Below are 21,453 nucleotides of genomic sequence, written 5' to 3'. Positions count from 1 at the left end.
ATTATGCCCATATTTGCATGAAATAATTCCTTGGTATCTCTAATTTTCTTAAAGAGATCTCTAATCTTCCCATTCTGTTGTTTTCCTCTATTTCTTTGCATTGATCACTGAGGAAGGCTTTCTTATCTCTCCTTGTTATTCTTTGGAACTTTGCATTTAAATGGGTATATCTTTCCTTTTCTCCTTTGCCTTTTGCTTCTCTCCTTTTCACAGCAATTTGTAAGGCCTCCTCAGACTACCATTTTGCCCTTTTGTATTTCTTTTTCTTGGAGATGGTCTTGATCACTGCCTCCTGTACAATGTCACAAACCTCCATCCAAATTTCTTCAGGCACTCTATCAGATCTAACCCCTTGAATCTATGTCTCACTTCCACTGTATAATCATAAGGGATTTGATTTAGGTTATATCTGAATGGTCTAGTGGTTTTCCCTACTTTCTTCAATTTCAGTCTGAGTTCATAATCTGAGCCACAGTCAGCTCCTGGTCTTGTTTTTGCTGACCTGTATAGAGCTTCTCCTTCTCTGACTGCAAAGAATATAATCAGATTTTGGCATTGACCATCTGGTGATGTCCATGTGTAGCATCTTCTCTTGTGTTGTTGGAAGAAGGTGTTTGCTATGACCAGTGCCTTTTTCTCAAAGGCAAAACTCTGTTAGTCTTTGCTCTGCTTCATTCTGTACTCCAAGGCCAAATTTGCCTGTTACTCCAGGTGTTTCTTGACTTCCTACTTTTGCATTCCAGTCCCCTTTAATGAAAAGGACATCTTTTTTGGGTGTTAGTTCTAGAAGGTCTTGGAGGTCTTCATAGAACTGTTCAACTTCTTCAGCATCACTGGTTGGGGCATAGACTTAGTTTGCTGTGATACTGAATGGTTTGCCTTGGAAATGAACAGAGATCATCCTGTCATTTTTGAGATTGCACCCAAGTACTGCATTTCAGACTCTATTGTTACCATGAGGGCTACTCCATTTCTTCTAAGGGATTCTTGCCCAGAGTAGTAAATATAATCGTCATCTGAGTTAAATTCACCCATTCCAGTCCACTTTAGTTTGCTGATACCTAAAATGTCGATGCTCACTCTTGCCACCACCTATTTGACCACTTCCAATTTGCCTTGATTCATGGACCTAACATTCCAGATTCCTACACAATATCATTCTTACAGCATTGGACTTTACTTCCATCACCAGTCACCTACACAGCATGGCTCATGGTTTCACTGATAGTTAGATACTTTCAGGAACTGATTTCATGATGCCAATCTTTGCATCTCCTCATATCCAGAAAAGCACTAAATCCCTTCATGGTGACATCAGCTCCTTGTGACTAGCAGAAAGCCTTTTGTAAAGTAAGCACTTGATTGCATTGAAATCCCCCTTCACCAAAATCTTATATATATCTTACTTTTCCCCCTGCCTCTTTGGAGCAGTCTCTCAGAGCTATATGAGGTGCTGTCTCCCATGCTGCAGTTCTTGTTTTGCCCCCAAATAAAACTTAATTCTCAACTTACTTTTTTCATCTTTTTTAGTCAACAAGTGCACATGATGTGTTCTGAAGGACAAGCCCAAACTAGTGATGTGCTGGTAAGCCGCTCTTTTCAAACTCAATTCATGCTCTGGCCCCATTCAAACACAGCCAACTTTCAAGTCACTCCTAAATGGGTGAGAGAAGTATTCCCAAAGTACTTTATGTGCCTGTTCCAAAATCCAAAAGAAGATTACCCAATGCAGAGTCCCATTTTTCACAGGACATCTAAACATTTTACCTATATGAGAGACCCCTGAACCTTCTTGGAATTTCTCTCACCCTCTACAACTCATGTGTCCTACTGAGATATCAGAGTACAACCGGATTCCTATTGAATGTGTCCAATTAGTTTGATGGCAATAAATCAGTGAACTAGTATGATATTCTGCAGCTCAAGAAATTCATGGTCTTCAGACTATAATGTTACAAAGAACAAGAAAGTTAACATAGCCCTGGGGCAAGATAGTGATTGTACAATGACTGCAGGAGTTACAGCTCTAAACACTGCCATGAAGGCTCTCTGAATTTCAGAGCATGGTTTGAATTGATAGGGAGCCAAACAGTCTGATTTATTTTTCAAAGTTTTTCAACAGTTAACATAACCCAGCCAACTCCACAGTTATTGGCCCAATATTAGTCCATACTGTTACTGTATAAATCAATGATTTACTATCTGCTGTACTTCTTAATCACAGAAGTCCTCACCATACTGATACTGCTACATGCCAAGGGGTATACTACCACCAGGCAGAGGATGAGATGGTTGGATGGTATCACTGACTCAATGGACATGAGTTTGAGCAAACTCAGGAATGTTATAGTGAAGGACAGGGAAGCCTGGCGTGCTGCAGTTCATAGGGTCGCAGAGAGTCAAACACAACCTGGTGACTGGACAACAACCAGCAATGGGGTCTGATCACTGTGACCAACAAATAATAATCACTTCCAGAATCCCATCTTAAGGTTTGTTAGAAAAGTACTACTAGAGCTATAATATTACCAAATATCTTTGCCTGCGTTTCCCCTATGAGCAAAGACCGAGACAAAGTTTGTATATGGGCATTTTATTTAGGGATGTGCTCACACTCTAGAATGGTTCCCTCAAAGGAACCATTTTGAACCTCAAAATTCTCTGCCTGTTGATTAAAAAGAGTAGCATTTATCTATAAACTCCTACCTCTACTGTCTAGGCTTATCTCATAGGGTGATTGTTGGGGGAATTAATGTTAATAGACATAGTCTTGTTTAGGTTTCAGAGGTAACAATAGGCCTTTGACTGAACAGAGACCCTGAAAGGAGTTATATGCCAGGTACCCAGTGACCAGCAGAAACAGCTAAAGTAGGTCTTGGGAACTTACAGGTAAGGAAGGTAGTAAGTTGAGAAGCTTCCTGAGCCTTGAGAATCTGGCCAGTTCCCAGGGATCAGAGAACATTCTGAGATTTATGATTAGAAACATAAGCATTTATAATACTAGCCACAGCTGCATCTTTACACATAAGCTGATTATTGGCTTAGAGTTGGCAATAAAAGCAGTACTCCTTTGGAAGGCATTCTGAGGTTTCACCAGTGGGACAGATACACTCCTGGGGTCTTCCAAATGGGAACTCCAGATTGCTATCAAGGTATCTCCTAGCACTGGTTGAGTCTGGATGTGTTTCTCCAGGTTGGTGATGTATATGCATTTGCTTCTTGCTATACCATGTGCAGGCTTCCCAGATGGTTCAGTGGTAAAGAATCTGCCTGTCAATGTAGGAGATGAGGTTCAATCCCTGGGTTGGGAAGATCCCCTGGAAAAGGAAATGACAACCCACTTCAGTGTCCCTGCCTGGGAAGTCTCCTGGACAGAGGAGCCTGGTGGGCCCCAGTCCATGGGGTTACACAAGAGTTGGACACAACTTAGTAACTAAACAATAACACATAACTACTTGTGTATTGGGAACCGTTTTCCCAATTCGGTGATAACTATGTATATAATATTACTCGTCCTCATACTGTAACTTACTATTAACATAATAAACTGCCTTGTTTCTTCCTTACTAAGTGTAGAGTGGTTTTGTCAATAAATCCTCCGAACCTAAAACCGAAAGTAAGTCTTTCAGCAGACCATAAATCTTTCTGCAGTACAGTCATAACTCACATACTGCCAGCTTTGAACATTCATCAGAATGACAGGAGAGGTTTTGCAGGTCTCCCATGCAAATGTAGCAGAGAAACCCTAATGCATAAAAAATGGCGTTATGGTGAAATTGCAGTTCACAGAGTTGCAAAGTGTCAGACATGACTAAGTGACTATAACGATGGTGAAACTATAGCCATTAAGAATTTTTACAGACTAGTACTTAATAGGCTCAAGTCCTAAGCCAAGGACCCCAAAATCAATATTGCAAGCTTCTAATTTTATGGCTCCCAACTTTTTCAAGTATAGTGTGTTAGTCACTCAGTTGTGTCTGACTGTTTGTGACCCCATGGTCTATAGCCCACCCTCAGTTGTGTCTGACTGTTTGTGACCCCATGGACTATAGCCCACCAGGCTCCTTCGTCCATGGGATTCTCTAGTCAAGAGTACTGGAGTGGGTAGCCATTCCCTTTTCCAGGGGATCTTCCCCACCCAGGGGTCAAACCTGGGTCTCCTGTACTGCAGGTGGATTTTTTACTATCTGAGTCACCAGGGAAACCCCAACACTATCCTCGGTGATCTAAAGAATCAGTGTACACCCTACCAAAATCCCAATGATTCTTTTTGCAGAAAAACGTTGTAAAATTTACATGGAATTGCAAGGGATCCAGAATAGCCAAAACAATCTTGAAAAAGAACAAAGATGAATAACACACACTCTGACTTCAAAACTTACTGCAAAGCTACAGTGATCAAAACAGTGGTTTTGGCTTACAGACAAACATATGGACCAATGCAACAGAAAAGACAGCCCTGAAATAAACCCTCACAGGTTTGGTCAAAAGATTTCCAACAAGGGTGCTGAGACTATTCGATGGGAAAAACACAGTCTTTTCAATAAATGGTACTGGGAAAACTGGATATCCACGTGCAACAGAACTAAGTCAGAGCTTTATCTAACATCATGTGCAAAAGTTAACTCAAAATGTACCAAAGACTTCTCTGCCCAAAAGAAAAAAGAAAGGACAAAAGCCTCCCAACCCTTTGGCAACAACGGTCTATACAGTCAAGCTAGGGTTTATTCCAGTAGTCACGTACGGATGTGACATTTGGACCAGAAAGAAGGCTGAGTGCTGAAGAACTGTGCTTTCAAACTGTGGTCTTGGAGAAGACTCTTGAGAGTCCCTTGGACTGCAAGGAGATGAAACCTGTCAATCCTAAAGGATATCAGTCCTGAATATTCACTGGAAGGACTGACGCTGAAGCTAAAGCTCTAATACTTTGACTACCTGATGTGAAGAGCCAACTCACTGGAAAAGACCCTGATGATGGGAAAGATTGAGGGCAGGAGGAGAAGGGGGTGTCAAAAGATGAGACAGTTAGATAGCATCACCAACTCAATGGACATGAGTTTGAGCAAACTCTGGGTGATAGTGAAGGACAGGGAAGCCTAGTGTGCTGCAGTCTATGGGGTTGCAAAGTCAGACACAACTTAGCGATGGAAAAAAGACCCAAATACTATTCTTAATTTAGTTCTTTTAAATAAAATTGCATTTCAATAGCCAAAAGAGTACTGAATATAACTGAAAAAGAGTAGCATGGAAAATATATGTTCTTGCTGATAGTAGAGTGCTGGCTTAGGGGTAGCTCTGGATCAAAATGCTTGATTTCAATTCAGATTCTAAGTTACCTTCTAGAAATATCCAAGGCTCAGATTTCTCATCTATAAAGAGGTGATGATATGCATTTTATGTGTTATCATAAAGACTAAATGAGGAAATCCATGTAAAGCATTCAGCATGGTGCATAGCAAATGTTAAGCTCACTCCATGGTAATGTTTTTTAATAAAATACATAGGGACCTACTGACTATTTGTTATAACATTGATCCTCTCCCACCAAAAAGACTGGGAAAACCACTCGTATTAATTAATCTAGCCAGTCCATGTTGCAGAGCACATACAGGCCACAAGAGCTATAGGACAGAAAGAGAGATATTACTATTAAGTGTCCAGAGAGCACTGGGAAGTTTTTAGTAGTTCAGTGAGAATTTTATTTAAATACCAATATATTTTATTGAATTTGGAGTAATTCAATAAATTCTATAAATAGACCTTAGTGTAAATTTAAGAATGACCCAAAACATGAGTTGATAATGAAAAGGAAATTTTTCCTTGAAAATAATCCTTACCATGTCTCCAATTATACTATAAAATGTTAATCTTCGTAATTAGAATTTCAGGTTTCTTATTTATAAAATTTATAATATTCGGTATACCAATACATATGTAAGAACAACCACCACCCTTCTTTCAGATAACCTTGGAAAGCCTAATTTAAATCCTTAAGTGTTTGTGTACATGTTAGGTGATATATCATGAAGGCAATACAAGAGATGAGGAGAAAATATAATAAAAGAAAGTGGTAATCATTGGTTATCGCTTTGTTTTTCTGCTTTTAGCAACACCCCCCCACAAAAAAAAAAAAAGAGTTGTTTCATCTAATGCTTAAGAATTGTAAAGCAGTACTGAAGTGCCTGTGATATTGCTCACATAGCACATATCTATATTCATTTCTGTTTTCAAAAAGACTTTTTAAGAGCTGTGACTTTACACCAAATTTTCTTTGTGAGAATTCAGTAGAATCACAGATATCTGAAGCAAGAGGACAAAAAATAAATAGAATAACAGAAATAGCCACTGTTTAGACTGTACTGTACCCTATTACATTTAACTGGACTCATTTTTCAGAGTGAATCTTCATACAGAATTCACATGGCAGTATTTTAAAACAGGAAATAGAGAAATAGGTAAAATTTTCATCACACAGTAAGCTCCTGTTTAAAGTTTTCACATTTGAAGTTAGAGTGAACTTTCTAGTAGGTAGTCAGAGACTTCATTTTTTAAAAAGACACTGGATTAGATACAGAATAAGAATCAGATTTAGAAAGATGGTAACAATAACCCTGTATATGAGACAGCAAAAGAGACACTGATGTATAGAACAGTCTTATGGACTCTGTGGGTGAGGGGGAGGGTGGGAAGATTTGGGAGAATGGCATTGAAACATGAATAATATCATGTATGAAACGAGTCGCCAGTCCAGGTTCGATGCACGATACTGGATGCTTGGGGCTGGTGCAATGGGATGACCCAGAGGGATGGTATGGGGTGGGAGGAGGGAGGAGGGTTCAGGATGGGGAACACATGTATACCTGTGGCGGATTCGTTTCAATATTTGGCAAAACTAATACAATATTGTAAATTTTAAAAATAAAATAAAATTTAAAAATAAATAAATAAACAAATAATTTAAAAATAAATAAATAATTAATTAATTTAAAAAAAAAAAGAATCAGATTTTTTCTGTTACCAGAAAACAACTTTTCTTTGCTAGTACTTTTTATCTCCATCCCAGTTAGAGTTTGAGTATGATATCAAACTGAGTTCATCAGACCCCTTTCTGTCCTCGTCACAGATTTAAGCGTTTCAAATAGTGGTTTGACTGAATCAAGCAGCAATTTGACTGTTATCCAATTAATTCAATCAAAATGATGTCTGAAAAGAACTAATTAAACTCTGAGATATCGAGAATGAGAAGGGCAATGTAAAAACAATTTGACAATTTTGTATGGTTTAATTTTTTTTTAATTTCCTATTAACATCAGTTCAGTCTCTCAGTAATGTCTGACTCTTTGTGACCCTCATGGACTGCAGCACGCCAGACTTCTCTGTCCACTACCATCTCCCTGAACTTGCTCAAACTCATGTCAATCAAGTTGGTGATTCTATCCAACCATCTCATCTTGTCATCCCCTTCTCCTCTAGCCTTCAATCTTTCCCAGCATCAGAGTCTTATCCAGTGAGTCAGTTCTTAGCATCAGGTGGCCAAAGTATTGGAGCTTCAGCTTCAGCATCAGTCTTTCCAATGAATATTCAGGACTGATTTCCTTTAGGATGGACTGGTTGGATCCTTGCAGTCCAAGGGACTCTCAAGAGTCTTCTCCAACACCACAGTTCAAAAGCATCAATTCTTTGGCACTCAGCTTTATGGTCCAACTCTCACATCCATACATGACTACTGGAAAAACCATAGCTTTGAATAGATAAACCTTTGTTGGCAAAGTAATGTCTCTGCTTTTTAATATGTTGTCTAGTTTGGTCATAGCTTTTCTTCCAAGGAGCAAGCATCTTTTAATTTCATGGCTGCATTCACCATCTGCAGTGATTTTGGAGCCCAAGAAAATAGTCTCTCACTGTTTCTATTGTTTCCCCATCTATTTGCATGAAGTGATGGGACTGGACTGGATGCCCTGATCTTAATTTTTTGAATGTTGAGTTTAAGATTCAACAAATACTAATCTATTTATATCACAAAAACTACAGATACTAATTAGTTTCTCCATCCTAAGGGTCTTATTTTCTTGTGAAAGATCATCTTGACTTCACCTAATGACTTTGCATGTGAATACTCCTGGAAGGTAAATGTCAAAAAAAAAAAAAAAATATATATATATATATATATAAAATACATGTGTGCCTGTGTAGTCGCTAAGTCATGTCTGATCCTTTGTGACCCCAAGACTGTAGCCCATGAGGCTCCTCTATCCATGGGATGTTCCAGGCAAGAATATCGGAGTGAGTTGCCATTTCCTACTCCAGGGGATTTTTCCCACCCAGGGATCGAACCCAGGTCTCCTACTTGGAAGGCAGATTCTTTACCACTGAGCCACCTGGAAAGCCATATTATTTACATATATATATTATTATTTATACATATTTATATATATATTATTGAAATATATGCATACACACATATATATGTGTGTAAAAACATAATATTAAGCTTAAACTTCAAATAAACACTGGGGAAACTAAGACTATTAATGAAATGTTCATTGGAATAGTTAATAAAAATATTTAAGATGGTGAATATATGAAGGTATTAGACTAAAGGCTTATATCCAATACTTAGAGTCAAGACAGCTGTTCAAGCAAAGCAAAGAAAGACATTATTTAAGACTATACTAAAGTCAGTTAGTTCACAAAGTTATTTTGTTCACTTCCACAATATTACAGAACATTTAGGTTGGTTTTTTCAAACACTTGATATTTCCAGAACTAAGACTAATTTCCATCTTAGAATTAAAATAGACTTTCAGAATAGATAAAAAGGAAAATTACATGAAGTTACAGGAAAGTCGAGAAGTTACAGAAAGTTTAAAAACTAAAGTCTAGTAATTTAAAATTTTTGGAATGTGCTAGTAAAGTACTTAAGTAATTATTCATTATCATTAACATTTAAATTTTATATTTTAGGTGAATGTAATTGTATCTACACATTTAGAGTATTTTCTCTTATGGGTATAAAGCAATAACAGGAAAGTCAAGTACCACACTAGAGTTCATGCTGTAATAAAACATTATTGAAGTACCTGCTTTCAGACATTGGACAATAGATTAGTTTGAGATCCCCTTAAGTAAGGAACCTTACAAAGGTGAGCCCCAAGGTAAACTTGATCCTCTCTTTGTGGAAAATGTCTTGACTTCAGTGTACAAAGTTGAAATCCAAAAGCAGAGCACAAGGACCTGGGGAGGCAGAGACTAGAATTTAGGGCAGCTTAAACAAGTGGAATTTTCAGGGTAGGATACCAGAGGAGAAGAATGTGTGCAGGGGGAGAAAATATACTCAAGAGGACACAGCTTCCCCATAGGATCTACACCGAAGACTGGGCTATGCATTCACAGGGCAAAGATACATGAGGTTTGCTAATAAGTTAAGCATTTTTTTTTTAAGTAATTTCTGCTTTATTGAAATAATTCACATATTATATAATTCACTCATTTAAAGTGTTACCTATGTTCACAGATACACACAATCATCACATAATTAATTTTAAAACATTTTCATCACCTCAAAAGAAATGCCTTTAGCTATCACCACACCAATCCCCTATTCCCCCAAACCTGCTGCTGCTGCTGCTAAGTCACTTCAGTCATGTCCGACTCTGTGTAACCCCATAGACGGCAGCCCACCAGGCTCTGCGTCCCTGGGATTCTCCAGGCAAGAACACTGGAGTGGGTTGCCATTTCCTTCTCCAATGCATGAAAGTGAAAAGTGAAAGTGAAGTCACTCAGTCGTGTCTGACTCTTAGCAACCCCATGGACTGCAGCCTACCAGGCTCCTCTGTCCATGGGATTTCCCAGGCAAGAGTACTGGAGTGGGGTGCCATTGCCTTCTCCTATTCCCCCAAACCTAGACAACCACTAATCTATTATGTTTCCATAGACTTGCCTATTCTGAATATTTAATATAAACAGAATCACATCACATGTTATCTTTCATGACTTTCTTCTTTCACTTAGCATAATGGTTTTCAGGTTTGTCCATATTAAGCATGTATCTACACTTAGTATTCTGTAAAGATACACCACATTTTGTTTACCCATTCATAGGCTGATGGACTGGAGTTTTTCCACTATTTGGCTATTATGAATGGTACTACTAACATTCATTTATATTTTCATATGGACATATGGCTTTGTTTCTCTTGGGTAGAAATCTAGGAGAAGAATTGCTGGCTCAAACAATAACTAAGCTTACCCATTTAAGGAACTTACAGATGATTTTTCAAAGTGGATGCATCATTTCACACCCCCACAAGCAGTTTATGAAGGTGAAGATTTCCCTACATCCTCAAGAACACATTATTATCTGACTGAGAATATAGTCATTCTTGTGGGTATGAAGTGGTGCCTTATGTCTGTTTTGATATACATTTCCCTGATGACTAGTTAGGTTAAGCACCTTTCGTGCGCTTAGTAGCCATGCGTATACCGTCCTTGGAGAGATGTCTAATCAGATCCTTTACCATTTGTAATTGGATTGTCATTGTTGTTGAGTTGTAAGAGTTCTGTATGTATTTTGGATACAAAGACTTTTTGTTTTCTAGCCTTGCCGTGTAGCGTGTGGGATCTTAGTTCCCTGACCAGGGATTGAAGCCAGGTCCTCAGCAGTGAAAGCACTGAGTCCTAACCACTGGACCACTGTGGAATTCCCTGGATACAAGACGCTCAACAGATATGACTTGTAAATATTTTTTTTCCTACTCTGTGGGTTGTCTTTTCACTTTCTTAATAAAAAAGAAAAGAAAAGAAAATCACACTTCAAAAGGATACTAATTTTGACAAAGTCCATTTATCTATGTTTTCTTTTGTGGTTCATCCTTCTGGAGTCCTATATAAGAATCCACTGCCAAATTTAAGATCATGGAAAATTATCCTCATACTTTTTTCTTGGAAATTAATAGCAAAATAGAAGTGCAGAGTGTCAGCTGAGTTGAGCACCCAGTGGAGGGAGTAGGCATCAATCCCAGCTCCTCCTTGGCTTGCCTCTCTTGTCTTAGAGCTCCTGCCCATAAGCTGAAGCAAGAGCAGTCAGTAATGCCAGGTCCACGGTGGAGTCTACATCCCACAAGTGGGGTATGAAAGGAAAAAGAGCATCTACTTTGGGGCTGAACTTGCCTGGAATTAAGCTCCAGTGTAGGCAAAGGTCGGAGGAGAAATGCTGGCATCCTACCCTCTCAAGAAGACAGACCTCTAACTGGAAGTTGGGGTGAGAGGGACCCTTGAGTACTGAGTTATACTTGTCTTGCTGAGCTGGAGCTGGGAGTGAGTAGGTCTTAGCTCAGATACCACAGATTGTCACTTTTCTTACTAACTTTAGTTGATTTTCTTGATTAAGTTTCATTTGCTCTGTGCCCTTAAAACTATTTCCAGAGACTTCTACCAGTCTCTCTGGGGAGTAAGTTCATAAAGCTCCTCATACTATCATACCAAAAGGGAAACTATAGAGCTTCCCCTTGGGGTAATGAAAATGTTCTAAGATTAGGGTGTTGGTTGTTTAGAAAATGAAGTCTCTCAGTCGTGCCCGACTCTTTGCGACCCCATGGACAGTAGCCTGCACCAAGCTCCTCCATCCATGGGATTTTCAAGGCAAGAGTACTAGAGTGGGTTGCCATTTCCTTTTCCAGGGAATCTTCCCAACCCAGGGATCGAACCCAGGTCTCTCGCATTGTAGACAGACAGTTTACCATCTGAGCCACCAGGGAAGTCCCCAAAGTCACTCAGTTTTATACTATAAACAGGTAATATGGCTCAAACATAATATTTAGTAGACAAAGTCTGCACACAAAGCAGCTTTTATTAATATGGAGAAAGATTTAAAGGATAACATGTTTAAAGAATTAAAAGCAAATATGGTCTTGAGTAAACAAACTCAGCAGCAAAATAGAAACAAGAAAACCAAAGAGAAATTCTAAAACTGAAAAATGCTAAATTTATTGAATGAGATTGGAGATACAAGAGTAATGAACTTGAGACTAATAAATAGTAATTTTCCAAACTGACTAGCAGAGATAGCAAAGGTTAGAGAAGCAGAGTAGAAGCTCAGGGATGGGAGATAATATCAAATAGTCTAAAACACCACTGGGAGCACATACAATTATAGTGCTAAAGAGGATGAGAATGAAGCAGAAATGTCCTTCAAAAATAATATGTGAACCTTTCACAAATTTGATGAAAAATACTGAATTACAGAAACAAGAAGGTCTATAAATCCTTATCAAGATACATAGGGAAGAAACCACACCATGCACATGAGAGGATAAATATTGAAAACCAAAAGTGAAGTGCTAATCTTGAAAGCAACTGGAAGGAAAAAAAAAAAACACCAGAGACTTATATATAAGGCAAAAAGAATAGCTTTGAAAGAAAGGTTTATAAAACAAATAAATACAAAGTATAACAATGTACAAAGGATGAGGTGTATAAATGGTTTTATACTGTCTAAGCTTCTAAAATGCGTGAAATGGGAATAAAAATACGAGGTGGAAAGTAGGAAATGAAAACTATCAGATGTAAAGTGAGAAGGGTGAAATAGAAAGTGGAAAGTTTCAGATATAAACCCAGTAAACTTTGATTAAAGATGAGTATTATTAGTCCTAGAGCAATTAATAAAAAATAAAAGCTAAGAAGTTGCCAAAAATTAAGAAGATTATTAATAAGATTAATAAGCTGATACAAAAGAGGCAAGAAAAGAACAAAGGAACAAAATATGGAAGAGAAGAATGGAAAACATTCAAGCACATAAAACAAGATGATATATTCAATTATTTCAATAACATTAAACATAAAGAGATAAGTCTTAGTTGGAAAGATGCACCTATATATGCCTTTATCAACAGATTTACTTTACAAAGACACAAATAGTTTCAAAATAAAAACATGGAAAAAGATATACTATGTAAAAAGTATAACAAAGCTGTCTTGGCTACATTAATATTAGACAAAAGAGACTTCAAGACAAACTATTACATAAAGAGGAGTAAAAGGGGAAGTGTATTAGAAAGATAACAAAACTCTATATGTATATAATAACATAGTTTAAAAATTCAAAAAACTACAGTACAGGAATACAAGAAAAAATGGAAAAATCCTCAAAATTTGAAAATCTTAACACCCCTGTTTTCTTGCACTTTCAAGCTTCTAGAGGCTGCCTGCATCTCTTGGCCCCTTTCTATCTTCAAAGTCAGTAATCATATCACTTCCATCTCTGCTTTCCACCTCATATCTTTCTCTGATTCCAATTTTCTGCCTTATTCTTTCACATTTAAGAGAGCCTTGTGATTATACTGGGCCTACCAGGATAATACAGGAAAAGTTTCATATTTTATAGAAATCCAATTAGCAATTTAATTTCCCCTTGCTACAGAGCATAATGTTCACAACTTTCAGGGATTATGATATGGGCATTTGGGAGCTGGGGTACAGAGGGCTCAGAGAGGCCTGCGGGGAATTGTTCTGCCTATCACAATTAATTTCACTAATTCTTGACTTTCTAGATTCACTTGAATAGAAATTCATGAAAACCAAAATAGTACAACTCCCCCCAGGTAGATTCTGTTTGATAATCTAATATTAACTAGTGTCATAGTATGTCCCTGAAAACTTCAAACCCATATAATCTGATTTAAATATCACTTTTTATTTAAATTGCCAGTCTTCCTTCTTTAGAGTCCTGCTTATTAGAGAATACATAGGAAACAGCATTATGAGAAACTCTTAATGAAGTTTCACATAGGCTATGAATATTAACACATTCTATCTTTGTGGTTCCTATTCTATTCTGAGAAAGTATTTTAAAATGCGGAAGAGAAATATGTTCATTTGGGACACAACAATCTGTTACTACACATAGAAGATATTTTACTATAAGAAGACTCATTTTCACATTCTCATTTTCTTTCATAGTTTATTTTCCCCATTGTCTCATTTTGTCTTTATCAACCTCTGTCTTTTTCTCTATAAGTGATACAAAAAATATACCACCATTGGCAATGATCTAGAAAATAACTTCAGTTTTAATATCCAGTCCTGTTTTCACAGATTACTTGGTTTCAGAGTCAAAAATAGTTGAAGAAATTGCTATAAAGTAATTTCTTTTTAACTGAAACTAGACATTTTTTTCCCCAACAGTACTGAGAATACTTAGCTGACAGTTTATTAGTTATAACAAGGGTGACTATGGAGCATTTCATTCCATCAAACAACAGAGACAGAAAGATGGAGCTGTTTGTCTAAGGTTATTGATGAAAGCTCAGATATACCTTGTTCCCGAATTCCTCTATTTTCTTTTTCATTCTTTCTGTGTCTTTCTAAGCTGAATATAAAATAGTTTTCTTCTAGTCTGAACAAGCATTTCTTTTAAATATCTATGGCTCTTTTTAGTGTTGTGTATTTCTTCATGAAAATGTTCTTGGGAAACTGATGATTTGCCAGTTTATCACATAAGACCTCTTAAACTCTGTTGTCTTGGTAGATGGAGCCATAGGAAAGCACAATTTTCTCTAATGTCAGCTCAAATTTTCCTCTTAAAATAAATGAAGCCATCTTGTTTAATAAACCATTTATGTTTGTGAAACTTTCTAACTTCTGCACTCTGTTGAAAATATTTATGTAATAGCCTCTTTGTTTTAAGTACAAAAATCATTCACAGATTTGCATAAAAACCAAAGTAAAATTATAAATGAACTAGCTTTTTCATCAAAACAATTATTTGTTCAAATTTTACCTGGATTTCAATGAGCAAATATACATATATAGAGAGAGAGACTTCTATCATAGTCTTAAATTTTTAAAACAGGATTGACAAACTCACTAGATATATAAATTCCTCCATTAAGCAGATTATTACTCAGGATTTATCATGTTGAGGTTTTGTGCAAACTGTTGGGAATACCTAGATGAACAAGTTTCAGCTAGAATAAGAGTTCAGCTCAGGGGCATCCCAAGTGGTAAAGAACCCGCCTGCCAATGCAGGGGTCAAGGCTTCAATTCTTGGCTCAGGAAGACCCCACATGCTGTGGAGCAGCTAGGCCCGTGAGCCATAACTACTGAGCCTATGAGCCTATGCTCTGAAGCCCAGGAGACGCAACTGCTGAAGCCCCACACTCTAGAGGCCGTACTCTGCACCAGGAGAGTCACCGCAGTGACACACTCACACATCACAACTAGAGAAGAGCCCACACGGCAACAAAAACACAGCACAGCCAAAACTAAAATATAAATCAATAAAGTTATTTTTAAAACTCAAGAAAACATAAAATACTTTGAAAAAAACAAAAAACAAAAAACACAGTTCAGAAAAGGAGGCCTCAGTATAGCCTGGAAATTCAGGTCTCTTCTGCACTCAAGGGTAGTAGTCATCCCTCAATATCCTGAGGGCATTGGTTCCACAATCTCCAGAGAAACTAAAATCCAAGGATGCTCAAGTCCCTTATATAAGATGGTACAGTACTTGCATATGAACTACACATACCCTCTGGTATACTTCAAATCTTTTAATGAAGTGTAAATGCTATTTAAATAGCTGTAAACACTGTGCAATGCTATGTCAAGAGTTGTAAATACATCACAAATGCTGTGTAAATAGTTGCCATATACAGCAAATTCAAGTTTTGTTTCTTGGAATTTTTTTCTAATGTTTTCAACTCAAGGTTGGTTGAATCCAAGGATGTGGAACCTGCAGGTACAGAGAACCAATTGTAATATTCATGCACCTAATTAAAATTCTCCCTAACACACCTTCCCCCAAACTATGTGTCTCCTCCAGTGTGTTCTAGCCCGGAACATGGCACTAATACTCACCCACCTGCTTAAGCCAGAAACCTGGGGAATCACCTGTGACTCCTCCCTCCCAACTTCCAGCTGCTGCTGCTGCTGCTTTCGCTTCAGTAGTGTCCGACTCTGCGCGACCCCAGAGACGGCAGCCCACCGGGCTCCCCCGTCTCTGGGATTCTCCAGGCAAGAACACTGGAATGGGTTGCCATTTCCTTCTCCACAACTTCTAGCTATCACCCCCTAATTCTGTCTTCTAAGTAGAGTCTCTTCGTCCATTGCCAGTACCATAGGCTGAGCCACTGTCATTCCTCGACTGAACTTCAAAGCAGCCTTCAGACTGGTCTCTCTGCAGCCCCCTTCCATCCTTCACACACTCTCCATTTGTTGTTTTTATCATCTGCCTTCCTAGCTGGGTTAGAAGGTTCATGAGGACCAGGTAGGTGTGTATGCCACTGTAACACCAACTATTTGCATAACAGCCGGTGCAGAGTGGTGTCAATTAAACATATGTTAAATAAATAAGTGAAAACCTTCTTCTATTAAAAGCAAACACACAAAATGCCATAGGGGAGTCGTCCAAGGAAAAGGCTGTGAACAAGACCTTTGGGAGCCCAGCAGCACAATGTGTTCCATGAACCACAAGCAGGTCAGCTGCATTAAATTTTAATATGTGAAAAGTACCCTACAGAGGTAAGTAGGATGAAGTCACCAACTTTAAACACAGGCATTTAGCTGAAGCGTTTTAAGTAGGGAAAGCAATAGCATGGATCGCTTTGCATTTCAGATAAATAATGACAGCAACAGAGGAAAGATTGGTCTAAAAGTATGTTAGTTAAGATGCTTTTAATTGCAAATAAATACTGCTTGAGTAAGCTTAAAGAAGGGACTTATCAGGGTATTGGAATTTCTCATGGGAGTTGAAAAAAGCAAGATGGTTGGGTTTTAAGAGTACCCTGCAATCAAGACTGTGCTCTGTGCCAACTCTGCACATTAGCTTTAAGGACATCACTTGACCAACATCCATTTCATCAGGTCATTTATCAGGGAAAAATAGTGACAATGCACTTCAACAGTATTAAGAGAATCCACATGAAAACTTCCTTGCAAATGAAATAAATTTGAAGAAGTTCATTTCTTCTGGAATACTATAATGTGAGAGTTTTAAGCAGACTATCACAGCATAAAATGTTAAAAATTCTCTTTAGTTAAGTGCATAAGATCTAAGAGTTCACTAAAAAAAGAAAATATGATAGCAAAAGAACTAAAGATGGGCTTTAACTCACAATTTTGCCTAGAACTAGCTCTGTTTAGGGAAAAACTTACATTTCTTCTTAAGCCAGTGTTAAGATAAAGAGGCAGGAGATTTCTTCAAATAGGCTTTTTAACTGGTTATAATATTACATCAATGTCATGCATACAACAATTTATTTCAACTCTTGTATATTCTATTCTTAATGGGCAAAAAATTCCTCTGAAATTCTACTGCTTAAATATTTAATAAATAATTCTTTAATAATAATTTTTATTATGATTTTGAGTTGCTGCAACAGTGGCAGAAGATTTCACTTGGTCTTTTTTATCCTCCCCCAGCCCTCAATTAATAGAGTAGTCATGGCAACTTGAAATGTCTCATTGAAGCCAATTATTTCTTCCCAGCAGAATCACCATAAGCCATCACCATTTAAAAGAATTAAGGAGAGTTATATAAATAAGACTGAGAAAAGTTTCATGTATTTTTCTATTAGCACATGAGTGCCAATTTTCAGTTGGAAAAATAAACTTAGACAAGAGAATGTATTTGGCAGCTTGCGTAGAGATTTCTCAAGAGGACACCTAAATGGGGTTTTGCAACTCTTGCTCCATGTAGTTTATCATTAGACAAAAGTGGTAGATATTATTGCAAAAGCAGAGATAAAGTTATAAATTTTTTAAAATGAAATGACAGGCTGATCTTATCTTGTAACAACATAAATGGGAAACAACCTAATGTACCTTTGAGTAAACTCATCAGAAGATGAAATACTGTTAAATAAAAAACTCTATAAAAGTAGATATGTGTATTATCTTTTTAAAAATTATTTATTTACTGGCTATGCTGGATCTTCATTGCTGCTCAGTCTTTTCTCTAGTTGCAGAGAGTGCGGGGTACTCTCTAGTGGTACATGGGTTTCTCATTGCAGTGACTTCTCTTGCTGCAGAGTACTGGTTCAATAAATGTAGTGCATGGGCTTAATTGCTTTGCTACATGTGGGATCTTCCCAATCCAGGGATCAAACCCGTGTCTCCTTCATTTACAGGCAGATTCTTTACCACTGAGGCAGTCACGCTTGACATGGATATTATCCTAAAAATGGAAACTATGTTAATAGTCATTCTGAGTTCTAGGATTCTTAGTAATTTTTTAAAAAAATATTTATTTACTTTGGCTGCACCAGTTCTTTGCATGTGGGACATAGTTCCTTGACCAGGGATTGAACCCAGACTTCCTGCATAGGGAGCACAGAGTCCCAGCCACTGAACTAGAAAGGAAGTCCCTCTTAATTATTTTTAAGTGCTTCGGTACTTGTTTATTTTCTGTTTCCAAATAATCTATAGTAAGACAAAAACACACTTGTAAATTAACTTGCAAAATAAACTGAGTTTGTTGTTGTTTAGTCACTAGTCATATCTGACTCTTTGCAATCCCATAGACTGCAACAGGCCAGATTTACCTGTCTCCCAGATTTTGCTCAAATTCAAGTCCCTTGAGTCAGTGATGCTATCCAACCATCTCATCCTCTGTCGACCCCTTCTCCTCCTGCCCTCAATCTTCCCCAGGATCAGGATTTTATCCAGTGAGCCAGCTCTTTGCACCAGGTGGTCAAAATATTGGAACTTCAGCTTCAGTATCAGTCCTTCCAATGAATATTCAGGACTGATTTCCTTTAGGATAGACTGGTTTGATCTCCTTGCAGTCCAAGGGACTCTCAAGAGTTTTCTCCATCACCACAATTCTAAAGCATCAGTTCTTCAGTGCCCAGCATTTTTTATGGTTCAACTGTCACATCCATACATAACTATGGTCACATCCATACATAACTAGTCAAACCATAGCTTTGACCATATGGACTTTTGTTGGCAAAGGGATATCTCTGCTTTTTAATATGTTGTCTACGTTTGTAATAGTTTTCCTTCCAAGGAGCAAGTGTCTTTTAACTTCACAGCTGCAATTACCATCTGCAGTGATTTTGAAGCCCAAGAAAATAAAATCTGTCACTGTTTTCACATTTTTCCCTTCTATTTGCCATAAAGTTATGGGACTGGAAGCCATGAAATGAAGAGTTTAGCCAAGGGAAAAGTTTAGAAGACTTGTGGTAGGCAGGCGGTCGATCTTTGAAAAGCATATAATTGTTCATTGACCAGTAAGACAATCTTCCCATCTGGCCTCTAGAAATATTTAATGAGTATCTTTCAGTATCCTCTAGAACGTGGATTTCCATTGGCTTTATTGAGATATCTCAACTTTAATCTTGCTTAGTTATCTTTTCCATTTTCTGAACTTTCTGGATTCCCTTTTCTGAACTTAACACTCCACAATTTTCAATATAGATGGAGAAGCTGACTAAAAATGTAACTAGTTATGCAGTTTGAGATTTTCATGAAATATACCCATGCAGTTCATCCTTAGTTACTAAGTTGGTATCAAAATTCTCTACTACTTATCTGTGATGGTCCTAAGTCCAGGATATAAGCTGGCTTTAAGATTTTCTACTGAGTTCCAGGCCACATTAGTTTCATTAGCCTTCTCAGTTATTATAAATTTAGAGAGCCATTGAAGAGAATAGCTAGAATAATAGCAGTGGTTAACATTAATGCTAAGTGGTTAACAGACTTCCCTGGTGGCTCATATGGTAAAAGCATCTGCCTACAATGTGGGAGACCCGGGTTCAATCCCTGGGTTAGGAAGATCCCCTGGAGAAGGCAATGGCACCCCACTCCAGTATTCTTGCTGGAAAATCCCATGGACAGAGGAACCTGGCAGGCTGCAGTCCGTGGGGTCACAAAGAGTCGGACACGACTGAGCACCTTCACTTCAGCATTAATGCATGCTACTTGTGTTTGTTGGTATGGTTATTACTGCACATCATTTTATTAAACTCACAACACTCTTGTAACAAAAGTGCTAAGAGTTATCACTACGTACATAGGTGAGAGGTAAGGCTTAGAGAGACAAAATGATTTCCCAAGGTTATACAGCCAAATGAGAGCTGAGTAGGGATTTTATTCCAGAGCTGGTGTACCCAAACCTTGAAGTGAAGTGAAGTGAAGTCGCTCAGTCATATCCGACTTTTTGCAACCCCATGGACTGCAGCCTGCCAGGCTCCTCTGTCCATGGAATTTTCCAGGCAAGAATACTGGAGTGGGTTGCCATTGCCTTCTCCAGGGGATCTTCCCAACCCAGGGATCGAACCCGGGTTTCCCACATTGTAGGCAGATGCTTTTACAGTCTGAGCCACCAGGGAAGTCCACCCAAACCTTATCTGACCCCATTTCCTGAAAAGAGGACTATTGCAAGAACCAAACGCTGACCTGATTCCAATGATGGCATGAACAGTAACTGCCTGTGCCTCTCTGGGCAAGTCACAGAGCTGGAGGTTTAGTTCTGTTACCTGCAAAATGAAGATAGTGGATTCTGCATTTACAAGGCCAATAATGAACTCTCGTTATGTTATCCTAAAATATACTAGTTGTATAGTATTAGTAACAAGAACTTTAAATTAGCTCTAAGGAATCCAAGCTTTGCCACTGTGATTTAGGGCAAACCATTTAACCTCCTCAGTTATTATCTACCTCACTTCAAGGGTTATTTCAATATGTATCTCAGTGCTTTCGAAATATATGTGTAATATAGCACATAAATATAAAGTACCATCCTATCATCCTCAATAAAATTCATAGCGTTAAGATTATGGATTTGAGCAATTGTGATAAATTGGGTTCTCACTTTTCCCACTTATTACTTAAACATCTAGTCAGCACTATTTTAAGATACTCTTTACTTGAAGTAGGTTTAAACAAAGAGAGACCTCAAGTTTCCATTTGTACACATGAGAAGAGTAGGGAATGTTCAAAGACAACACATAAAGAGGGAGGGAAAATGTACCCATAAATACACTAGATAAGCTTCAGTGAAAAGCAGCAATGGCAGGGGTGGGGGGTATCTATATATATCTTGATTCTTTTGCAGTTTGACAAAGTTAATGATTGAACTCTCCTAGATTTTCCACTACATTTTCTCCAGCTTGTCTATTTGCTTTGATTGATGATACTTTATCTCTTGTGGCCCAAGGATGACTGCCCTTGCATCTGCGCAGAGATTAATAATTGATTAGTGCATAGCCTGGAATTTTAGTAAAAGGGAATTGGTTACTTTGGGCTGCCATTTTTTTCAACTGGGTAACCTGCAGGAGAAGGAGGTGATACAGGACGTGGTGGCAGAAAAATGAAGAGGATCCTGGTTTTCCTCCTTGCTGTAGCCTTTGTGAATGCTCTAGAGAGAGGTAAGATTTCCAGTGCTGTGACCATTTGCAAGAACTTTCACTAGTTTAATTTTGTTACCATTTAAAAGAGGGAGAAAGGGAAGAATAA

The 21,453-nt window shown here is 37.9% G+C and overlaps 1 protein-coding gene across 1 annotated transcript in view; it reads left to right on the top strand.

Moving 5' to 3' along the window:
- The window catches only part of GC (GC vitamin D binding protein), a 198,830-nt gene that overhangs the window by 134,706 nt on the left and 42,671 nt on the right, over positions 1-21,453 (top strand). Inside the window, exon 4 of the mRNA XM_055587417.1 lies at positions 21,273-21,365. Within this exon, the coding sequence (XP_055443392.1) occupies positions 21,273-21,365 (93 nt within the window). The remainder of the gene's footprint in view (positions 1-21,272; positions 21,366-21,453) is intronic.

This window comes from Bubalus kerabau, chromosome 7 (genome assembly GCF_029407905.1).
Source record: "Bubalus kerabau isolate K-KA32 ecotype Philippines breed swamp buffalo chromosome 7, PCC_UOA_SB_1v2, whole genome shotgun sequence".
Taxonomy (NCBI): Eukaryota; Metazoa; Chordata; class Mammalia; order Artiodactyla; family Bovidae; genus Bubalus; species Bubalus kerabau.
Note: the sequence above shows the minus strand (reverse complement) of the source record. Positions and strands in the feature narration are given on the sequence as shown.